At 34.5% G+C, this 24,448-nt stretch overlaps 2 protein-coding genes and 1 pseudogene across 2 annotated transcripts; 1 reads left to right on the top strand and 2 right to left on the bottom strand.

Moving 5' to 3' along the window:
* Positions 1-1,985: 1,985 nt before the first annotated feature.
* Positions 1,986-11,998, bottom strand: LOC131843975 (glutathione S-transferase 2-like; annotated as a pseudogene).
* Positions 11,999-13,684: 1,686 nt separating this feature from the next.
* LOC131843968 (non-structural maintenance of chromosomes element 3 homolog) lies at positions 13,685-20,216 on the top strand. Its single transcript, XM_059192755.1, has 5 exons — positions 13,685-14,014; positions 15,337-15,508; positions 15,594-15,706; positions 19,640-19,735; positions 20,067-20,216. The coding sequence occupies exons 1-5, from the start codon at positions 13,805-13,807 to the stop codon at positions 20,133-20,135; spliced, it is 660 nt and encodes a 219-aa protein (XP_059048738.1). The 5' UTR covers positions 13,685-13,804; the 3' UTR covers positions 20,136-20,216.
* Positions 20,217-20,849: 633 nt separating this feature from the next.
* LOC131843984 (uncharacterized) lies at positions 20,850-24,438 on the bottom strand. Its single transcript, XM_059192775.1, has 3 exons — positions 24,024-24,438; positions 22,455-23,354; positions 20,850-21,213 (listed from the first exon to the last, which is right to left on the bottom strand). The coding sequence occupies exons 1-3, from the start codon at positions 24,410-24,412 to the stop codon at positions 20,850-20,852; spliced, it is 1,653 nt and encodes a 550-aa protein (XP_059048758.1). The 5' UTR covers positions 24,413-24,438.
* Positions 24,439-24,448: the final 10 nt, after the last annotated feature.

The raw sequence follows: 24,448 nt of genomic DNA, 5'->3' as shown, positions 1-24,448 counted from the left end.
GGTAAATATGGATTGCTGCCCCGACTCTGTTACACAGTAGTGGCAAAATAATGAAGGGTGACAAAATTAGAACAAGTTAGGTCCATCCTAGCGAATTCACTTGGAGTTTGTCATGGGTACAGTAGAGTAGATACCGACTTTCTAATAAATGGATTGCGTAGTTTCACCTATCTCAATCGCCAAGCAGCTTCCTTTGTATGTTTCGTTTTAAACCTTTAAAACGAAACACATCTTACTATCTGTAGGATGTGTATCAACAATCAACATCATTTTTCATCATCATCATGGCAACATCTATTTTTCAACGATAAAGGTAACCCACCTATATATATATATACTTTTTTGTAATTTTTTTATCTTTGTTTTTTAATGATTTTAATTTATATTGCAAAACAAGGTTTTCCGGGACAGCTAGTATATAATATGTCATTCTAAGTGATTTCCCAAAATACAGCTAACCTTTTTAGAGATATCGAGAGACTGTTGACAACCCTGACATGGGCTTGGGCGTTTGTGTGTTGTTGGCCTGTTGCTACACAACTTCACCGGCCGGCCGGCCGGCGAGCGTGCATGAGGCACGCGTTGCTATTGCCAACAGTTTTATTTATCTTGTGACGCCCGCCGTAAGTAAGTGACGGCTACCAGCGTCTACTATGGAAAATAACCGACCTGATACGATAGCGTGATTTATAAGGAAACTAGCGACACGTCCAACTTCGCCTACCCAAACATGCATTTATTATTTCACTTTTATTACAGCGAACCGTCTTCCCTTCGCACGGATGCATTATAAATCTTTAAATTTCTCGGCTTGTTCCATACTATAACACGCATGTATTATATTATACATATTATAAAGCTGAGAGCTTGTTTATTTGTTTTAAAGCGCTAATCTCAGGACTACTCGTTCGAATTGATTTTTTTTTTGTGTCGCGTAATCCTTTTGTCGAGGAAGCTTTAAGCTACATAACATTACGCTACGACTAATAGAAGCGAAGCAACAGTGAAATATGTTGCAAAAACGGGGAAAATTATTCATATTTATGGGCTTCCGAAGCGTGCGCTGCGCGAACGCAGTAGCGGGCAAAGCTAGTGTATTATACATATAAACCTCCCTCTTGAATCACTCGATCTATTGCTGAAAACTGCCATAAAATCCGTTGTGTAATTTAAAAGATTTATGCGAACAAACAACAGAGGAATTTGCCTATCTGCAATCAGTACAGGTACCTACTATAAGCGAGTTGTTGGTAGATTGCGTGGGAGGATATCCATCCTTTGACAAAGTACTCATATTTCAGCTAACTAAAAATCTTTCATCCAGCAGCAGGATATTTGCTCTTTTTAGTCTCTTTGTTGGATTGCCCTTTGCTATTGACTAGAAGCTTCTGAGGTAGTTCTTTCGGATGAATAGAAAGGCGCACCTTATATTTGGTGCTTATTTTCTCAATTTCTTCCCTGAATATGGCAATGTTGGCAAAGTGAACCTCAGAATTGGTGATGAACCTTGGTGCTTTTAAGATGCACTTTAGGATGCAGGTTTTATAGTGTTGGAGTATTTCAATATTCGAGTAACAATCGCTTCCCCATAGCTGAATACCGTAAGTCTAAATTGGTTTGAGCGCAACCTTGTATATGAGAAGTTTGTTCTTCAAGGACAAAGATGACCTCCTGGCAAGTAGGAATTCGCGTCTTCATCTCAGACAAATGCTGATACATTTATAATTTAAATCAGATTGAAAGTTAAAAATTTGCTATATTTATTGACTAACTCAAGCGCGCGTCTAATTCAACTTTTTATGAAAATTAAAAGATTTTGTTATTACGATACTTTTAATTATTAATAAATTAAAAGAAACGAACAGTCAAGACACACTTTCTTTATAATATCTAGTATATACTATATTGCACGGAGGTTGAATGAATATAGAATAGAAGTAATTTTAATAGTGTTTTATTGCACGTGTAGATAAATATATCATAGTTAAACATAAATTTTACCAACAACATCATTGAGAATTATACATATATATGTGCCTAAGTGAAGGGCCAATGCCCTTGGAGGTGCGGACGAATGCAAAAACGTAGCCGCGATCCCGACAATAAGCGCTTATTCTAAAATCCTTGGAATTGTATTGAGTGGGAGTACATTCTCCTGGAGCGGACGGGTCTCCTCCTCTCATATGACTTTTCTCCAAGTAAAGAAAAAGGTCAGCAAAGGCTTCGAGTGGCGACCGCAGACCGGCAGATGCAGTTTGGGAATGCCTGCAGCATGGTGGACGATCTGGTCAAGATGGCTGGAAGCCGTTCGATGCGGACAGCGCAGGACCGATCGTCGTGGAGATCTTTAGGGGTGACCTTTGATCAGCAGTGGTCGTCTTCCGGGCGGAAATGGTGATGACGATTATGAAAGGAAAAGGTTTCGCGCCAATTTTACAAGTTAGTATGAGGTGCAGATGCTACGAAATCTTTCACTTTGGGCAATGATGTAACTGTGTCCTGGAGTTCTTTGAAGCTCGGATATGCCGCATCCAAATCTGGTGCTTGCAGTATGACCTTCAAGTAGTCATACAATCCCGCGAAGTAGAAGTCGCCCCATGTAAGCTAAAAACAAAACAAACAAAATTAGAATACGTTCTTTTCCTTTGACGCACTTCAAAATTTGACAGTTATTAGTTTATATGATATTTTGATTAAATAAATTTGTCTGTAACGCGGTGGGAATCCTGTCAGTGGTACAATAATTTTCTCACGGCCCGTCCTGGACACCAATATGCTATTTTCCTAGTTAATTCACCACTTCGGATAAACTAACCTGACAGGTTTATGAACACCCTGTCCCCTACCGCCCCATCAACGTACACCGTTTGCGAAGTACAAATATCTGAGATTAAATTACTTGTCCTAATCTTTATTTATAAACTAGCTGTTCCTGCGACTTCGTCCACGTGGAATTTAACTTTATTTTTCTAAAATAAAAGATTTTTTTCTAAAACAAAAATAGCCTAAGTTACTCCTTATTACATCAGCTACCTGCCAAAAAAGTCTCATCTAAATAGGACGAGCCATTTCAGCGATTAGCCGGAACATACAGACAGACAGATAACAATTAAAACAAATGTTATTTTGGTGTATGTACCGTATTTGCATGTAGTAAAAAAACGGTTATTTCAATATTACAAACAGACACTCCAATTTTATTTATATGAATAGAGTATTTATATATAGATACCTTCCCAGCGGCGATATGTCCGTTGTTTTTCTTGATGATTTCGTCCAATTTATCCAGGAGGAATGGATATATATTATTTGCAAAATCCTCATGCTTCTTTGCTTTGACTTCAGGATCTTTTTCATAGTGCACGGCCACACCCTCTATTCAAATATTAAAATTCACTATATTTTACTCATTACTGTTAAATAGAAATGAAATGAAAATGAAATGAAATGATATATATTCAGTAGAAAACTAAAACACACATTAAACAAACAAAAAATAGAATAACAAACAGTGCGAACAATTACATACAAATAACAGTACACAAATTACATATGTGAGCGTGTGCACATGTATGTCTGTGGAAGCATCCACTGAATAGGTCCGTGCTCAGCATAATGCTGCAGCGGCTGGAGCGCTGCAACGCTGTTTTTCAGCACAAGACCTGGGGTGGTGTATTGCCGTGTTGTACACGATTTATGATATGATACAATACTTAATATATAATAAATTGATATAAATTAATATACATAAATACACATTTAGCTAAAATAGAGATAGTACACAAATGACAAGGCGATAATAGATATAAATACAGTCAAATAAAAGAGATACAGGAGAGGGTATATAAAGATACAGATATATAAATTGGTAATGTATTTTTGCCTAGATTGATTTTTGTACCTGCATGAAGTATTTTTTTAGGTGTCGTTTAAAAGTGTGAATTGATTTTAGATCTTGAATAGGTGGTGGTATGTTATTCCAGCAGTGAGTGGCGGCATATTTAAAACTTCCCCTAAATGCAGCTGTATTATGACTTGGAATTTTAAGTATATTGACATTTAATCGTATCGCGTATTGGTAACAGTTTTGCCTCCAGGTTAATTTATGGTACAGATAATGAGGCTGATTGGATGCCATTATACCGAACAGCAAAGTGGCCAGGTGGAGATTTCTCCTAGCGGTCATTTTGAGAATGTCATTATTATTCAAATATGGTGTTATGTGACTTCTGGGCGGTATTCTAAAACAGAAGCGAGCACAAGCGTTTTGGACTCGTTGAATTAAACGTTCTGTTCTTGATAACAAACATGGTCCATATGCTACATCTCCGTAATTTAATTTTGACAAAACCAGTGAATCCACTAAGCGTTTACGTAACTCCACTGATAGAAAATCGCGCATTTTATACAGGACTTTGAGTCTATAAAAACATTTCTGTACAGTGTTATTAATATGATCCTCGAACCGAAGTCCCGGGTCCATTTTTAAGCCCAAAACACGCACTGTGTCTACACGTTCTATCGTCTCGTCCATTATTTTGACAACTGGTTTACCTGACATTATTTTGGTAATTTGTTTCTTGCTACCCAAAATTATAAACTGAGATTTTAGCGGGTTTAAGACCAGTGAGTTCAATTCTGACCATTTAGAAATTCTGTTTAGATCTTCATTTATATGTTGAATAGCAGTAGATGTCTCACTAGGCATAAATGATATATACAGCTGCAAATCGTCAGCATATAATTGGTACTGACAGTAATGTATGCACTTAACAATATCCGCCGTATATATTATGAACAGCAATGGTCCAAGAATCGAGCCCTGAGGAACACCCCTACGTATTGCAAGTGGCTGTGATGATAAAATAGTTCCGTCCTCTTTTGTAATTTCAACAATTTGTTTTCTTTTTGAAAAGTAACTGTGAAACCAGTTTACCGTAACAGTGTCAAAGCCGTAATAAGCCAACTTAGAAAGAAGCAGTTGCACTTGAATAGCATCGAATGCTCGAGAATAATCCAAAAGAGACAATAGCGTACCCCTACCAACGTCTCGTGCTTCCAGGATGTTACCTATCACGTCTAATAAAGCTGTGGTTGTACTACGTTTCTTCCTAAAGCCAGACTGCAAGTCAGGCAATATAGCATTTGTCTCTAAGTATTCTACCACCTGCGAATGTACCACACGCTCAATAACTTTGGACAGACAAGGCAATATACTTATAGGGCGAAGATCTTTAAATTCAGTGGGATTATTATTTTTGGGAATTGGTCGCACTACAGCCATTTGCCAAGCTTCCGGAAAGCAACCACTTATAATGGATTTATTTATAATAGCCGTGATTGCTTCCAGCGAGTAAGGCAGAGTTAACTTTACCATTTCTAGGGTAATGCCATCATTCCCCTGCGCATTAGATTTAAGGTTATTTATAATTTTGAGTACGGCTGCCTGACTAATTGGTTTAAGGGTAAAAGTACAAGTACCATATCGATTGAACTCATAGAAAGTTAAATAAGATACACTGCTTATATTATGATCACCTGGAATATTTAAAAATGATTTATTAATTTTATCTGGGTCATCAAAAAATGAAGGTAATTCATGTTCATTAGCTAAAGGCAAAAGATCATTTTTAATATTCTGCCACAACTTCTTTGAGTTGTTTATATTATTATTTATGTATTGATTGTAATAAGCTTTTTTTTCAGTATGTAAAGCAATGGTAGTGTGGCGCTTTAATTCCTTGTAATATATTTTATCACCATCTAGATTTGAGTTACGAAACTTAGCGTGTGCGTCATTTCTTAATTTTATTAGTAATTTTATATTATCAGTGAGCCAGGGAGTAGGACGAGATGTAATTTTTTTTATTTTTACTGGTGCATGAAGGTCAAATAATTGTAATATCATATTATTGAACGTTACTACCATTTCGTTAACATCATTATAGTCACAGATTGCATTCCATGGCATATGCTCTAAATCCGCAGAAAACAAGTGAGGCAAGATGTCCTTCATCGGGCGAAACTTAACAGTTTTAGGACGCGGCTTCTCTTTTTTTAACAGTAACTCACACGACAGGAATGAGTGGTGGCCGAGTTCAATTACGTGGTCGACACAGACGTTTCTAGCATTTGTATCAGTACATATTATGTCGATAAGTGTCTGACTGTTATTTATAAAATGTGTAGGCGTGTTAATAATTTGAGTCAGACTACAACGTTTAAAAAAGGCAAGCAACTTCTTTGATTTGCAGTCATTGACATCTATCAAATTAATATTGAGATCTCCGAGAAGAACTAGGTTATCGCAATGAGCGAATGAGGTTATGCTGTCCGTAATAGCATCCAGGAAAACGTCCGTATCGAGCCATGGCGGTCGGTAAGCCGTACCGATAAGTATTCGTTTATTATTTAAATTTAATGTCAGCCACATTTGTTCTACTGAGGGATGGACGGGATGCGCCCGCGCGCGAGCATTAACTCCCACTCTGATGTAAAATCCAACCCCGCCGCCGCGGCCCCCGCGCACCGCCGCCGAACGCGGCGTGTGCCGTAGCCGGTAGCCAGGAACTACGGGCGCGAGCCCCTTCTTGCTCGCACGCAGCCATGTCTCATTAATGGCCATGATGTCGACCGAGTGGCGACTCAGCCAGCCAGCAAAAACTCATCGTGTTTAGTCCCTAAATATCCTACATTGAAAAACCCAAATTTAAAAAATTAATGTCGAGTCATTATGGAATGAGTGATATGAAATATTGATATATCTGAAATAGCATACGAAAATTATGGTAATATAGAGTAATATCACAGATAACATAATACTTGGTAATATGTTTAAGTGTAAAATGACGCTGCGATGCTATACTATACATATAAATCGTGTTGTCATATACAGAATTAAATACAGAAAAAATATTGTACAATGTATTAAGACTTAAGATATTTGTCGGATAATAGTGTAGTTTGATTACATTTGAACGGTCATTGTTAAAACAATTTAACCAATTCTTATAATTGATGGGAAAAGGATATATATAAATTTCAAATATAGGTGTTTGAAGTTCCACAACTAATATAATATAAGAAAAATATAGTAAAGCTAAAATTAGATTTCTGCTCGGTAACATTACAACAACCAAGACATATTTATTTTTACATTTAATACAGTTCGCAATGGTTATAAAGTTATATAAGTCCAGTAGGTATAAAAATTGTATTGAGATCAGTTTCACGGCGCAGCACATGAGAGGGACTTGCAGAATCCTTCCTGGCGTAAATACGCCCTCGACGTGACCATACAAACCTCCAGCCCAGACGGCGACCCATTTCCCGCGCTTTTTGAAATAATGCACGGTTATATTTAGTAAGGCGCTCGTTGACATAGAACGGACGTGGAGATGAGGATGTATCGAAGTCCTCTGTAGTAGCACCCCGCCTGACACGAGCATTCCGGAGAATTTCATCTCGTACGTCACGCCGAGCGAGACGTACCGCGATGGGACGCGGGCGGATGGGCACGGCACCTTCGGCGCTCGTCGCATTTATATGGCGCGCTCCCATTCGTTCGGCACTCACGATATCTTGCTGAGTCAGACCAATACCCAACTTACTGGCAACTTGCATGACAATGTGCACAGGATTTTCTCCTTTTTCTTCAGGTATGTTGCTTATATCAATGTCATTTGCGAGTAGTTCCTGGTCCCTGTCGTTCAAGTCCTGCTTAAGTTGATTTATTACATCATTCAGCGGGGATACATCCGTAGGTTCTGATGGTATAGCGAGACGTTTCTCAATCTCGTTAATCCTAATATCCATCTTATCCATACGCTCATTACTAGATTTTATGCATAAACGCAAGTCTGTTAAGTCCGCTCGGAATTCCTGGAATTCACTCCGAATAGCACGCAATTCGTCTCTGACAAATCCAAGCTCAGTCATAATTTCCCTATTTGAGTTATGTTTCGACTCGGCGACGGAATCATCCAAAATGCTAGTATCCATAGCCATGCTCTCCGCAGGGGTGCCTTGTGACACAAAATGTTGAGGACCCCTAACTGGAGTATCAGGCTTGTTGTTCCGGATTACATTTTTATTACACTCAGGACACCGCCAGGTTGGAGCCACAGTGCCAGACATGGGCAATGCCACGCAGGCTCGGTGATATGTATTATGGCAGCTATTACATTTTGCAGCGTCCGATGCATTCAGAAACCTACCGCAACCTCCGCACTTAGCCATTTGTAGTGAATATTGTTTGTTTTCAAACAAACTCCTCCAAGCGTCGTGAGATGGCGTTACTTGTATCAAGACTATGTATCACTGATTGAAGTGCGCCCATAAAATATTGTTATAAGGAGGGTAGGTTACGTATTTACCAGATTTCGTTAGTGGTTTGATTCCGTTTTTCTTTCACAAGACACTGAATTTAGACTGGATAACACTGTATACACTGTATCACAAATAGGTTTGTATGTATATATACTTTTCAGAATGAATTAGTACGTTTATCTAATTATTATAAAGCACAAAGTGACAACACAACCGCTATCAAAGACTGCTGGTGGCGCCCCCGTAGCGTCTATATGCTGTAGTCTAACAGTTTAATAAACTGCCAAAATTCCAAGTCGCAGGTTCGATACTCTCTTCATTTAAACATTTATGTTCAAGAGTATTGATTATTATATGTTGTAGTATTGATTATTCTAGGATTTATACATAAAAGGATTTCAATATTGTAGTCGTAGCCCTTGGTACAAAGCCTGTATAAATGGGTAATAATTGTATTGGGTTATAGTAGTTTATTGCAGTTGTTTCCTACCATAAACTACTACTACCTCAAATATCAAGTGAGAAATAAATCTAGCTTTAAGTTACTTTCAACTATTCTAGTTCTACTTCAGTTTATTTAGAATTTTAAAATTCTAAAAGAATATATATATATATATATAATTATTAGTACTATATATATGCACTTGGTATTTTATACTAATTATTATTATAACTATATAGATACTTGAGAGAGAGACTGCGCGATGACGAACTAAAAGAAAGAGTTCGTAAGAGCTGAGAACTAAATTGAGCTTTTCGAGAACGCTCAAGACTCCTTAGTCATTCATCATGGTGATGAACATGCCACTGAATACAATAATAATTTTAGCTTACTTGCTCGGATATCGTTGAGGAAGTCCACGTTTTGATCGATGAGAAAATCCTCTTCTGCATCAGCGCCGGCGAGTCCGAAATGGCGATACTCTGCGTATATTCCTTGCCATTCATCTCCAATACCGGCATTTGTCCAAATGGTGTCTCTGAATATAGAATTATCCTTTTTTTATAATTATATTTATAAAGCGTAGAAGAGTGTGGCCTAAATTTCTTGTTTGTTTGTTCTTGCTAACGTCTGGTAGTCAGGAAATTTAGGCCTAAAATAACGGCTAAACGGCTGAACCGATTTTGACAGGAATTTCAATCGCAATGGCTAATATTATAAGGAGTAATTTAAGCAAATTAAGGGGGAATGGGATTGTTAGTAATGTGGACAAATGACCCCATTGCTACCAATGTACCATGTTAAGTTGACCTTCAGGCAGTTGCCCCTAGAAACCATCGTGATAAATTCCTTTTGGATTTGTCACGATGGGTTAACTGGCCGGTAGTCATTCATCTTATTATCCTCCACTGGTGCCCCGCCAGCGTAAATCATAATCGTAACTGTAGCGCAGAGGGAAAACTACTCCATTATCACTGATTAAAAACCTAGATTTATTTATTTTAAATAAATTTCATATATTTCAATAAAAAAAAGTCAAATTCTATACGGACGAAGGCAGATAAAAGCTATATATAATAAGACAAAAGCATTGAGTCGTAAACAAGTTCGTCAATAAATAATTCATTTACAGTAAGCTGTAAGAGGGTATTAAAATTGGTACCAACGTAAGCAGGTGCCTTCAATGATTGTATGAAGGTTTCCATGGAATCGCCAATCGATAGGATGTCACCTTCATTCGAGGTTCATACACTTTTTATAGTGGTAAAGCTAAATGAAAATACAACCCATCGGTCTATAAGCAATCATCTATTATATAGACACATTGATCATCATCATCATCTGCTTCTTCCTTATCCCATTTATTTGGGGTCGGCGTAATATGTTTTCTTTTCCATTCATCTCTGTTCGCAGTCGTCGCGTTATTTACCTCCTTTCTTACCATATCATCTTTCACACAGTCCCTTCATCTCTTTTTCCTTACTTAAAATATATAATAGACACAATAATCTCAGGACAATTCACACAGCGCCATCTAGATCCTAGTCCTAGCTAAAGCTTGTGTTATGGGTACTAGATAAGCGATACAAATACATAGATTTTTTTTTCGTAATTACATACGTATAATATTATACATAGTAATAGAAAACACCGATCAAATCAGACCGATACAAACAATCATACTCATGAATATAAGTGTTTGTGCCGTGCGAGGAATCGAATCCGCGACCATCGGAAGTAAGGCGGTATGCTTAACCGCTATGCCACCGAGGCCGTGTCGATTAGTACGAACTACTTAATGATTTCAGGTAGACGAGTAGTCCTGAATAACTTCCGATAGGAAGGGATACACCAAAAAACTACTTTTTAAGCAAATTAAATTCATACTTGGCTTATATTCCGGCCATTTATCCATGGGAATCCGGTCATCTTCGAACTCCTGCCCACCAAATGCTAGTAGCATTCGAATACTCTCGCCCAATGCTTTCGCGGGGAAATAGTGAAATACGACATTCGCCATCTTTCTGAAACAAAATAATTAAAAATCTTATTATAATAATACTTTTGAATAGTCATATTTTTTTATTCTACCACTCATTCGGAACGCAGACTCATCACAAAAAGAACGAGCAGGAAACTTGCGTGTTGCTGTTTTAAATAAGTATTGTTCAGAATTAAATTATTTAGGAATTTTGTGTGAATTAAAACTATATATCAGTTTGTTTAACAGGACTTAACTTTGTAGAAACTTGTCTGCGTGACCTCTGTCTCACCTTTTTTAGCACCAAAGAACCACCATTCTGGTACACACGTGGACTGTCTAATACCGTCAACCCTACCCTAGTTTGTATACCCAATGAATAAATATCCTATTTGTTGGGAACTTTTTTATACATGTTATATGTCTATATTTTTGTACTAATTGTTTTAATTATACATGGAAAATATTTGCAACTATACCGGTGCCTTTTGTGGTCTCGTACAATCATACTCGTCTTTGATCTCCCTCCCATACACTACCTATTACACTTTATTTTGTTTACAAACACGACTCAGTTCAGTAGCTAAATGCAGATAATACATACGGTACATTGCTAGCAATGAGATCATCAGTCCATATTACTAACAATCCCCTTTCTATAGATAGGTAGGGGTAGATAGTACGTTCCTTTCAGTTAGTTAAGACACGCAATTTGGTCGAAATAAAGTTGCCCGTTCGGTCATTTGTATATAACGAAATGAAACAGCTTATCATAAAAGGGCCTTTAACTCACACCATACAACCCCTGAGATCCACACGCTTATAAACGTATTTTTAATTTACAAGAGTAATATTCAACTCACCAACGTACGATGTTGCTCCGTTGTTGTCGTGGTTATAGTTAGACAATTACTGAGTCCTACGGTGCTATAGACTAATACTGACAGATCGAAATTGTAGTCCCCTTCCATAAGGTTGGTGTGTGTGCCGCGGATATAAATATTAAAGTCAATTATTTATTCATAAAAATCAAGATTATTTTTCTTTTATAGGTATATCTATGTTCTTCTGTTTTTGTATGGGTTGTTCAGTACTCAAACTATTATATGATTACTGTTACGGAAGGACTGTATTAACGCTGGTTTTTTTTTAAGGATGATAATGGAATGGTGCACCCGCCTGCGCTGACGGTTTACGCTGGCGGGGCACCAGTGGAGGATGATAAGATGAACATGAGGTCAGGTCAGTTAGCCCATCGTGACAAATTCACCAGAAATTTATCACTATGGTTTAGGGGGAACCGCGTGGAGGTCAACCTGACATGGTACATAGCTAGTAATGGGTTATTAAGTCCACATTACTAACAATCCCCTTTGGTTTAAAATGATACACGTTCCCAGGTGAGGTAAAATAAGTGTAATCAGCTCGTTAGCAAAAACATAAAGACAATTAATATGGCATAAGAAAACAAACGGTATATCAAAACAGAACGTCAAAAAATAAAATTCAAATATATATAAAAAACATAAAAACTATCAAAAAGGTTGCCATCGGCAACAAATACTAACAATTAGTACATTTAACGAGGATTATTATTTTTACATAGTACCTATAAAACAAAGTGACTGCCGCTGTCTGTTCTTATATCTTTTAAATTACGCAAGGGATTTTAATGCAGTTTTCAGCTATAGATAAAGTGATTCATGTAAGTGAGGTTTATATGTATAATACATGCGTTTAGAGTATAGAACAAGCCGTGAAATTCAAAGATTTTTAATTCGTCCGTGCGAAACCGGGACTTCTAGTCTATATAATAAGTGAAAGATAATAACTGCATGTTTGGATAAGGTTTTACTGTGATTTTGTGTTCATTATTTTTTCCATTAGATGCCAATATTCCATATTGTATGAAATTACCTATAAAATAAGCAATTTTTCAGAGCAGAATTAATTAATTGGCTTCGTAACTAAATAAAAACGTAGGACCCATACACATGTAAAAAATTGGTGGGAAATGCTTTCATTTTATTTGTACCTAATAGTTTATTGTTACCGTATTTTAATTCCTTTATTATTGTAATACCGACGTAACACTACGCTATATAGTAGAAAATTTAGTAACAGCTTAAATATAGCGTCACGATTGTAATCCTAGATGAGATAGTCAGAAGCATTGAAAAAAATCGTTGTTTGCTCTTCCAGTTATATTAAAAAAATATTCTATACATATAAATATAAGTCTATACATACAAATATATTCTATTTATATGTATAGACTAGTTGTACCCGAGACTTCGTCCGCGTGGAATATAACTTTTATTTTTCTAAAATAAAAGTAGCATAACTTACTCTTTATTACATCAGCTACCTGCCAAAAAAAATCCCGTCAAAATCGGTCCAGCCATTTCAGAGATTAGCCGGAACAAACAGACAGACACACAAAATTTTTTAATAATGTTCTTTTAGTGTATGTTATTTCAATATTACAAACAGACTAGACACTCCAATTTTATTTATATGTATAAATTTCAACATCAATGTCCTATTAGCATTTTATTTGAATTAAAGTGATATAAAGTATAAGTAAAAGTGGTAAAGTAAATATTTGTCTATAGTAACAGTAACTCTATAGTGTGGCGTCGTATTATTGTAAAGTACTTGTATTATGAACACGAATGAAAACATAATAAATAAACATACATAAGAATTGGCCTTTGGCCTCATCACTTGTTCAAATATGAAGAAGTTTAATAGTAGACTAGGCTGTACGGTCTAAGGATCTTTGCCTGTTCCATCACTGAAAAGGAGATGGAAGAATATGGGGAAAAAAAAAGTACTTGTATTATATTCTGTGGTCAAGTGTCAAACATTTTGACAGTTTGGTTTTATTCGAATAGAATTTTGATATATTTAGATATACATAGGAGGTTTAAAAAAGTGTGTGTTGTGTTTATAAAGAACTATACCAATAAACATTATAACCAATTTTGGTAATGGCTACAGTCTTCATGAACACATAAATTAGCACTGAAACAGGCTCACTGATTTTCAAAATGTCTCAGCGCCGCCAAAATATATCCATGGAAACAGAAGAAAATCTAGGGGGAGCGATCAACGAATGTGTTCGCTACATAGTCATTCGTGAAGGCAGCAAAATACCTATAAAACGCGCTGAAATCGCGAAACACTTGAATTCTACGTGTCAAACACCTTCGAACCAAGTGAACAGTGTAGTTATTGAAGCAAATAAAATATTAAAAAAAGTAAGTATAGTTTGTGTGAGTACCTTTATCTAACGTAATTCTGCAGCTAAGCACCTACCTTTGCAAGTTTTAGTTTGAAGCATGAGATTTGGCAGTGAAATTACAAAAGTGGGTATTAAGACCTAAGTTTTCAGGAATGTAAATGCATAAACCATCAAATAGGTGTTATTTATTTTAGTTATGTTAGGTAACATGTGAGGCTAAATTGTACAATCTATATAATTGATTTGGAAGTTGAAAATATTATGGCTACATATATAGCTATTGGTTTTGTTACTCCTAAAATTTCAACTTACAGAAAGTTATAGTTTTGGAGATATTAATTTTTGAAATTATAATTAAAATATGTGAAAATAATTCTATTTTAGCTTCGAAAAACACTTATGACTGGTACAGTTATTGTCGAGAAACAATCATAATTTATGAACTAGAGAATCAAATTTATGAAACCAAAATAAAAATAAACCCAATTTGATTATGACAAATTGATGAGTCATAATTTAGAAAGAGAAAATATAATAGAAGGGTAATGGAAGAAATCTAGGTCCTCAGGATGATAGATAATAGCAGTGACAACCTAAAATTAGAAGTCTGTTGCAATGAGAGATCTGTAGAAGTATTGGTGCCTCAACTCTTTCAAAAGCATGTCATAGAACAGTCTTTTAAGAAAAAGATAATTTTGGAGGGCATATGACTCCCTTCCAGAATATGGATATAACCATAAAAAAGTTACCCATAAGCAACCAAGATAATCAGTTTGTGTGTGTGTATGAATGTATTATAGCTTAAGTTAGTTGTAAGTATAGATTAAACTAGTTGTAACTATAGAATAGTATAAATTTGTAACTATAGAATAGTAATAATTTTTAACAGTAAATAAAGATTATTATTATTTTTATTTTAAGTATAGATAAGTAGATCAGTACAGAGTGTGAGCTGATATGATAATGATAGATGAGTTATCATTATTTCAATGTTGTACCTATAATTTGTAGTTTTGTAATATATGTGTTAATTATTATTTTTGTTTTATTTCAATTTATTTATAAAATACATATACAAATACAAAAGCTAAGGAAGAGATAAAGCCAGAAGGCATGCAAAAGAGGTCCTTCACTACACTTCGACGAGGGAACTCTAACCCCCAAAGAGATTCCCCTCAGTAATGGAGCCTCCGCAAGTAATGATTACCCCCCACCGCCCCAAAATTTATTGGATATATTACAAAAAATGCTTCCTAATCTTAAAATTTTCATATAAAAACAACTATGAGTATATATATACCTTTATTTCATTTTATTTCTATTTTTTTTTATTTAAAGGTTTATGGTTATAAGCTGATTCAAGTTGAATCCAAGAGTGGTATCCAGTATATCGTAGTGCTTAATGAAGAGAGTGACTTGGAGCCAAGTTGTGTCTCCAATCCTCATCATAGACGGATGTTGATTGCTGCTCTCACACACATTTATATGACTGGAGGACCAGTCAAGGAAGGTATACCAACATTTTACATGTAAGAACTTGTCTATTTACAATTTGACTATTGAGATTTTTAATTTTATTTGGTTACAATGTTCAGATGAAATGTGGAAGTTTTTGTCTGAAGCTGGTCTCATGGAAGAGGATGACCACACAGCAAGGAAAGTTCTGACCAACACTCTCACTAGACAACTATATTTGCAATTTTCTAAGGTAGTATTTTTATGGTCTTCACATACATGATAATTATAAAAATAGTCCTGGACAATTCACACCGCGCCATCTAGTCCTAAGCTAAGCAAAGCTTGTGTTATGGGTTCTAAACAACTCATATTTATATATAGAGTCAATATATATTGATGAACTCGGTGGTCTAGCGGTATAGACACATCGTTTTACATCCGATTGTCATGGGTTCGAGTCCTCGCACAGCACAAACATTAATATTCATGAGTATGAGTATTTATATTGGTCTGGGTGTGAAATATGTGTAATATGTATGTATTTACAAAAAAAACTATGTATTTGTATTATTTATCTAGTACCCATAACACAAGCTTTAGTTAGCTTAACTTGGGTCTAGACGGCGCTGTGAGAATTGTCCTGATATTATTATTATTATATATATCAATACATACACACTAACAAATAACTGGCTGTATTAATAGAACTTTATTCTCTATAATATACAATTTACCATGATTACTTGAACTTATTAGCGACTAGGCGGTAAGCAGATGGGCTAACTGACCTAACTTCATATTCATCCTATCATCCTCCATAAAATATATTTCTTTCTTTCTCCACTAGTGCCCCGCCAGCATATACCGTTAGAGTAGGCTGGTGCACAATACCAATATTAAAAAAAGGGTTTGTTAGTCCATATTACCACAGATAACATAATATTACATACAGATACCCCATCCCATACAAGAAAATGGTTCCTTCCTAACTCGGGCTATTCTTCGGGCTATTTTATTTCGCCACCGTAGACGCTAGATGTCGCTAGATCTGAAGCAGTTCGGATTACTAGTGGGTGCTTAGTAACAAAGCATGAAAATAGATGGCAGTCAATTCAGTCTACATGACATCTGTTTTGCAAAGATATGTATATAATAGATATTTAGGTAACTGTATCGTGTACCTCATTAGGGACGATTCAAGATTCAATGTAAATGTGCAGGTATAATATCGTTAGCCGACACTCTGCAGATATGGCTTATGTGCCAATGTATATACCTATTATGTTATGGTTTATTTTACATTCCATGCCTATTTTTTTGATATGTTGTAACGCGTCTGCGCTATACGTATAGCCCGATTTTGATACTTTTATACTCGTACGTATCAAAATCGGGCTATATGATTTTTTATTTCAATCGTTATGTGTAAGAGACTGGTTTTAGCTACAATTAATTTACTGGTATATACCTCATGTATTCTACGATGTACCCCTCTTTTCCCTAATGAGAATTCCGCTATATCTTATATATAAATTTTGTATCACAGTGTTAGTTGCCATATTTCTCCCACATTTTGATGAAATTTGATATGTATACTTGCCAGGTCTGAGGTAGGGTTGTTATCTATTTTTTATACCCCTAAGTCATAGGGGTGGCCTACCCCGAAAAAATATTTTTTTGTATTATGGACAATTTTTTATTTATTTATCATGTTACATTGAAAATACATACACGCCTAAATTTTCACCCGTCTTTCACCAACCCCTATTTTTAATAGCGATATTCTTACAAATATTATAAATGCTAAAGTAACTCAGTCTGTCTGTTTGTCTCGCTTTCACGCCAAAACTACTGAACTGATTTAATTGAAATTTGGTAGACAGATAATGTAGACCATGAGAAAGGCTACTTTTTAATGCGAAAAAGTATTGAAAGGGGAAATGAAAGGCTATATGAGGATATCGTAATTTTTAAAGTCAGATCTTGTAAGATTAAGTGAACAGGGTTGGTCTAGGTTTTTCATTATTAGAAATGTGTAACGGGGTAACACGTTATTTAGTGCGAAATTGTGTATATTACAATAAAATTTAACGAGAAAATATTATAATGATGTCACTGGGACACTCATTGCCTTACTACTATATCGTCCGTTAGACGCGAACTTTCTGGAAACACGAGAGGCGCGCTCCTATTGGTCAGTAGATGAGGTAGACGAGTCTTACGGCGCCGCAGCGTAAGTACTTACTATACATACATAGTATACATATGGGTGTTACAAATGTTTTTATTACGAGTAATATTACTCTGTTATCTAAGCAAGTAATGTGTGCTTATTTTGAACTTGATAACATTCTGAATTACTCGTATATCTTTCAATATCTTTAGCGGTATAAACCAGGTTATGTACTACTACTAGTATTATTAGTGAGGGATAAAGTTGATGAACAAAAATAAAACAATATTCGTATTAAAAATATATTCATCTAATATTTTTGGCATTATTTTTAAGTTTCTTCCAAATACAAGGGGTCTGACATGGGGTGTTATGTACCTACATTAAAAGATACTTTTTGAAATGTATGAAATGTATGTACCTACATTAAAAGATAATTTTTGAAATGTATGAAAGAAATGTATGTACCTACATAAAAAGTTCATTTTTGCAATGTATGAAATTTTTTAAATGTATGAAATGTATGAAAGTAATGTATGTACCTACATTAAAATATAATTTTTTAAATGTATGAGATGTATGAAAGAAATGTATGTACCTACATAAAAAGTTCATTTTTGAAATGTATGAAATGTATGTACCTACATTAAAAGATAATTTTTGACATGTATGAAATGTATGTACCTACATTAAAATATAATTTTTGAAATGTATGAGATGTATGAAAGAAATATATGTACCTACAAGTTCATTTTTGAAATGTATGAAATGTATGAAAGAAATGTATGTATGTACCTACATTAGAAGATAATTTTTGACATGTATGAAATGTATGTACCTACATTAAAATATAATTTTTTAAATGTATGAGATGTATGAAAGAAATGTATGTACCTACATAAAAAGTTCATTTTTGAAATGTATGAAATGTATGAAAGAAATGTATGTACCTACATTAAAAGATAATTTTTGACATGCATGAAATGTGTGTACCTACATTAAAAGATAATTTTTGACATGTATGAAATGTGTGTACCTACATTAAAATATAATTTTTGAAATGTATGCACCGTACGGAGTCATACGCAAGTTAAAAAACAAACTGCTATGATATATTAATGAGAAAGGAAAATCAACTTTATGGTATTCGAGTTAGGGTCGATTTCTCTCTTTTTTTTAAATACTATTTTAATCTTACCAGTTGCCAGTATTCGAAGACAGCTACGATTCGTACTCGATATTTTAAATTATTATGTAATCGATTATTCAGTACAAATGTAAATAACCAACGACACTAATAATGTACTACTATATTCCGTTCTTTGAAACGGAACACTGCTATAATACATAATAATAAAAATTTACTGTTCACAACGACTCATTAAAAGCATCATCGAATAATGCGCTGTAATAAAATCCTGTTATTGATTATTCAAAAAAATCGATAATACATGTATTTATTTTTAATATGACAACACTTCATACATAAGTATTATTGGAAATAGTATTACTTGCTTGTTCGGCTATTTTTAATTTACTTAAAAAATTTTTATATGTTTAATTTACAATAATAATATATTAAGTGCTTATTATTGGAAAATATAAAAAAGACATTTAATTAGGCCGATACAAATGACGACAATGCCATCTATGAAAGCATTTTGAAAACATTGAGCCCCATATTAGCACTGATTAAAGTGTAATTAAGTACTGGAAAATAACAAAATGAGTAAATATATGAAAATTACTTTTCTAAACGCATTATTTCCTTTTAACATGTATATATAACTTTTTAAAAATTGATTAAACATTTTTGAAAACACAGTTTTGTTTTTTAAAACGTTTGCAAAACTATGAAGAATTCCATCGATACCAATCACGCCATCTATATGCAACTTTTAGCAATAATAATGGCTACTTCCTCATTGAGTGCCACTGATATTACTAACAATCTCTTCCCTCCAATATGTATTATTATTGCTGTCACTCAAAATTATTGTCTCTCCACAGGTAGGCGAAGGGGAACTGGCTAGAAATGTATTTGAATGGGGTCAACGGGCGATGGAAGAGGTACCTAAAATGTTTCTCCTGAATAAAATGGCAGAGGTAAATATGTAGCATAATTTAGATATAATTCATTTATTTGAAAGAGCAACATGCATGTTTGTAATTCATTCTCCTTTGATGAGTCTGCGTCTGCGTTCCAAATGAGTAGTACAATTAAAAATATATAGCTATTCAAAAGTGCTTTTGTTATTTGAATTAAGAATTTGAAATATGAATTTTCATGTTTTGTTAAATATTAGTTTCAATATTAATTTTCTCTGTCATTTAGATTCATTAAGATTGTCGACATTCAAAAGACGCTGCATTGCGGTTGGCTGAAATTAATGAGGCAGAAATACCTTTTAATTAAATTGAAATATTTATTTTACAGGCTTTCGGAAAAGATCCTAATCATTGGCATGAACAATATAAAGAAGCCACAGAAGAAACTAATTCATAACTACATTGTCCCTAGTTGTATTGAAGTTTTCTATTATTATACGTAAATTTGCCAGAATTCTGTATTTATCTTGTCAGCTTGTTACGGATTTGCAATCGCGGTACGCGAAAACTAGGTATGTGTTACATATAATAAAAATATATCAACTATGTACATGACAATACCATGGATACCACATTATTATATGTTAGTTCACTTTTTCTTTTCGGACTACTCTAATGCTGATTACCGCAGATGGCCTTTACAGCTGTACCGAATGTTAGGCCGCGAGTGCAGATGGCAGTCCACACCCTCGGAAGGACTTATGGAGCGGCTGAAGGCCAACTCCCGCCTGACGGATACGACTTTAGTCTGGAGGCTAGGGGTTCGAAGCTCTGCTCAGATTGTAATTTCAATCCCCCTTTGAATTATACGGAGGATCGATCGGATCAGACCCTTCACGGAATGGGACGCGTTTATATATATATAGTCTAGCATACACACACATTTATTCTTACCTATCATACATACACATCAGATCCCTACAAGTGTTGGAGATTTTACACAGCCAACTGCTTTGTAATAGATGAGACGGGTTGGGTACTTGCAGACGACTTTTAACAAAGTATACCAAAGTATTATTAATTTTGTTTATAAAAAGAAACTATTGAAAGTAATAGAATTTATTTACAGTTATAACAATCAATAGAGAAAGAAGTTTAATGGAAAGAATTATCAAGACTCTACCTCATTAAAATTTGAATATAATGATTGTGTTGTAATACAATTTCGGAAGAGTTCATGTGTTATTGCATATTCCTTCGAAAATGGCACATCATGTAATAAGTCTAACAATTCAAATATTTCCGTGTAGACGCCGGCGACTTTCGTAATATCTGTAGAGTTATGATAAAGCTCATTTGTGAGTTTAATTTTAAATTTCTTTTTTTGTTCATCAGATAGAGGGTTGGCGTTTCTTATTGCTTCCAAGTCTTTAGGTTCTGCTTCACACAATACACAACTGCACACAGTTCCATTAATGTTATACATCATTTCTTGTCTATTCTCTTTTGTTAGTGGATGCTGTAACCAATGATTTCTGAAAAATATAATTTATACTAACTTTATATACATGAAAGATGTAATAAAAAACAAGAACATCTTTATAAAACATAAGAAAAACATACGAGTCCTGTATTTTTCCGTCTAATATATGTCTGCCAAACGTGGGATTGGACAACAAAAACTGAGTAAAATAAAAATATGCCAAAATACCATGCAAAGAAGCTTCTTAAATATCCAACTCAGTGACAACGTCAAACTTACCAATTTATGAGAAAAAACCAAATTGACAGATGCAACCAGAACAGTCGAGAAACTGAAATGGAAGTGGACTGGACATGCAATAAGAAAGAGAATTGGACCCAGCATGTTTTAGATTGATAATTATCCAAGAAAGGAAATATGAAAATGCGGGCAACAGAACAAGAAGCGAGAGGTTGATATAAGGACAGTGGCTGGACCAACATGAAGAAAAGCGTTGGACAGAGGTTTATAGAGTTTTGAAGAAGGACAAGCAGATGAAATCGAGACAGTGAAATAGAAATAAATGTCTCTCTATGAATTATATAAATATGTCTATCATAATAAAGACTATAAGTAAATAATCTTTATTACAGTCTAAACACAATACTAATGATGAAAAACAACGATAATAACTCGTGCAACTCTTGTTTAATTCAATATATCATCAAATATTGTTGATTCAAATTCAAAATGGTGTAATATTTTTTTAATATATTTCGAATAGATACAATATGTAAGTGATAAAGCTCTGCATATTAAATGCAAATTGTTTCTGTAAATTGAATAAGTGACAGACATACTATATAATATAGACAGAAAAAGAGGGACTGAGGGAGGGAGATTGGAGAGAAATAAAATAAGAGAAGAACAAGGGTATAGCGAGAAAAGATAGCGCCATCTACTAGTTATGTATTATATATAGAAAATAAGACGTATTATTTAAAGAAGAAAATATTTATCTGGTTATTTCTTCATTACCGAAATCACAAAGTACAATGATAACGTGTAAAATATGTTTGCTATTTCTGAATTGTTCAGGCCTATTTTTATAATTATCATGTATGTAAATACCATTAAAATATTATTTACCTTAGAAAATTGAAAATATAGTGTGAGTGTGTTGGTCAGAACTTATATAAAATAAAATATTATTTTAGCTTTTCTAAACTGAATACAAATCTTTTTTTTGTACAGAAATAATAGTAAACTTTACGTTATAGTAAACAAATACAACAACCAATTAGATTTACTTACATGGGGCTGACAGACAATTCAGTTCCTGCTCTTATAGTTTGTGTCGCTACCAAAGCCGTAGTATTATTATTGATTACTGTGCTGTATGTATTTGGTATACAGGACCGTTTTAATTTTCCAATGAATGGAAAGAGTCCAAGTCTTGGCGTCACCCACCGTGTAATTATCTGTGGCTTCGTTTTTAGACAATTATTTGTAGCTAAAAGCATTGGGTGTGCAAATATTGTTAGGTGCATCAGTATTCTTGCAAAAGCACGAATTGCATACCTTTTGTCCTGAATTCTTACTGGGAAAAAACATCCAGAAGAGTCAATTATGGAAATGTAATGAGACCAAATTATTGTTGTATTAAAAAACATACCATGCATAAAGTGCACAGCATGGTTGAATGTTAGAAGGGAAGTACAGTTTCTTGAATCATATATATCTTTTATTTGGTTTATTTTTTGCTTATTATTAACATATTTCTTTGACAGTTCGATCATTTCATCCCACGATTTGCACATGTTTCTCATTTTTATTGCAGCTTTGAGTACCATTTGAGTAATTGGCCAGTTCACTAACTCTAAGATCTGACATTCAATATTATGATATTCTTTCATGCAATTGTCTTTACACTGTTTGCTGCAGAATAGTGCTTTGCAACAGCCTTCACAAGGGAATAAATTGAAAGAAAGTTTACAGCAGTGGTAGCAAGATATCCAAGTTGCATCTGAATTTTGAATTAGGTCTACAAAGCCGGCAAATACTTTCTCTAAAGCCAACACAGTCCCAACTTTAATGTCTGTCTTGGCCACTATTTTAGGACCGTTGGTATTCATAATAATATCTATTTCTGCGCTCGCGCATGGTATATCCGGATGGCGTTTAGGTATTTTAAAAAAAATTTCACCACTATACCTGGAATATTTAAAAATTATTACATTTTCACATTTTCTTAATTTAATAATGGTTATCTGTTAAAATTTAATCAACAAGTCTACCAATTGACAAAAACATCATGTTATGTCACAAGCAAGTAGCATAAACAAAGTTATTTAGGTGGATTGATACTTCAAAGCCTCAAAACAGGGGGCTAATGGAGAAAAGCATCAAAAACAGAGAAATGGGTAATGTTGAATAATAGTATACATAATTAGTTTTATCTTACTAATATTATAAACGCGAAAGTTTGTCAGTATGAAATTATGAATGGATAGATAGATGGATGGATACAGTAAAGTCCATTTAATATAGATCAATATGGCCCTTGACAGCATGTAATTTAAATTAATATTTCCAAAGATATTACAGATCTGAAATGCAGGGACATAGCGGTGTGGCGCTAAACAAAACATGTTTGTACTGTCTAATGACAATAATGCTTTTACAGCGTTGTTTATAAGGACATTCTGTAGGTAGGTACGTATATTTAGTACCAGCATGCACCCGTGCGAAGCCGAGGCGTGTCGCTAGTTTTCTATATATGTTAGTCCTTAAGATATATATATAATATGGGCCAATATTGTTACATAATAATATTAAGTTGCCTGAAATAAATAAGACTGGGGACCTTTTATAAGTACTTACTTTATTTGTGTACTTTCTGTCCACAGAGAGTTTTCAGCTTGTTCTCTGCGTTTATATAATTTTTCCAATATGTCATCAGGACATCCCATAGTTATACAAGTATTGATGTCTTTGAGACAAGCTCTGTAGCACTGCAATGTGAATAGTACTGCGGACCGATTACTATATGCAAGTTTCATTGCAATGGACATATTTGGTGCATATGCAAGAGCTGTATTGTAACACTTTAATGCCACCTCATACATTTTGTTTTTATAAGCACTATTACCTTCATTTCTGTATTCATTGGAAGTAGAATCATTCTTAATCTCTCTCTTAAAAGATGGAACAACAAAATGTGGATGGGTTATCAGTGTCATGATTGGATCTGATATGTCAGAGCTTCTCATGGCTTCATATATTTCCTTTACCAAAATACTATTGTC

This window comes from Achroia grisella, unplaced genomic scaffold, assembly GCF_030625045.1.
Source record: "Achroia grisella isolate CSIRO2021 unplaced genomic scaffold, CSIRO_AGI_Agris_v1 utg359, whole genome shotgun sequence".
Taxonomy (NCBI): domain Eukaryota; kingdom Metazoa; phylum Arthropoda; class Insecta; order Lepidoptera; family Pyralidae; genus Achroia; species Achroia grisella.
Note: the sequence above shows the minus strand (reverse complement) of the source record. Positions and strands in the feature narration are given on the sequence as shown.

Excerpts from the sequence above, each read along its gene's own strand:
- LOC131843984 (XM_059192775.1), bottom strand. The coding sequence starts at position 24,412 with ATGAGAAGCTCTGACATATCAGATCCAATCATGACACTGATAACCCAT. Across the intron at positions 23,355-24,023 it reads ACAGAAAGTACACAAATAAA|GTATAGTGGTGAAATTTTTT; the intron begins GTAAGTACTTAT and ends TAAATATTCCAG. Across the intron at positions 21,214-22,454 it reads GAATTGTCTGTCAGCCCCAT|AAATCATTGGTTACAGCATC; the intron begins GTAAGTAAATCT and ends TATATTTTTCAG.
- LOC131843968 (XM_059192755.1), top strand. The coding sequence starts at position 13,805 with ATGTCTCAGCGCCGCCAAAATATATCCATGGAAACAGAAGAAAATCTA. Across the intron at positions 15,509-15,593 it reads TGGAGGACCAGTCAAGGAAG|ATGAAATGTGGAAGTTTTTG; the intron begins GTATACCAACAT and ends TACAATGTTCAG. Across the intron at positions 15,707-19,639 it reads TATATTTGCAATTTTCTAAG|GTAGGCGAAGGGGAACTGGC; the intron begins GTAGTATTTTTA and ends GTCTCTCCACAG.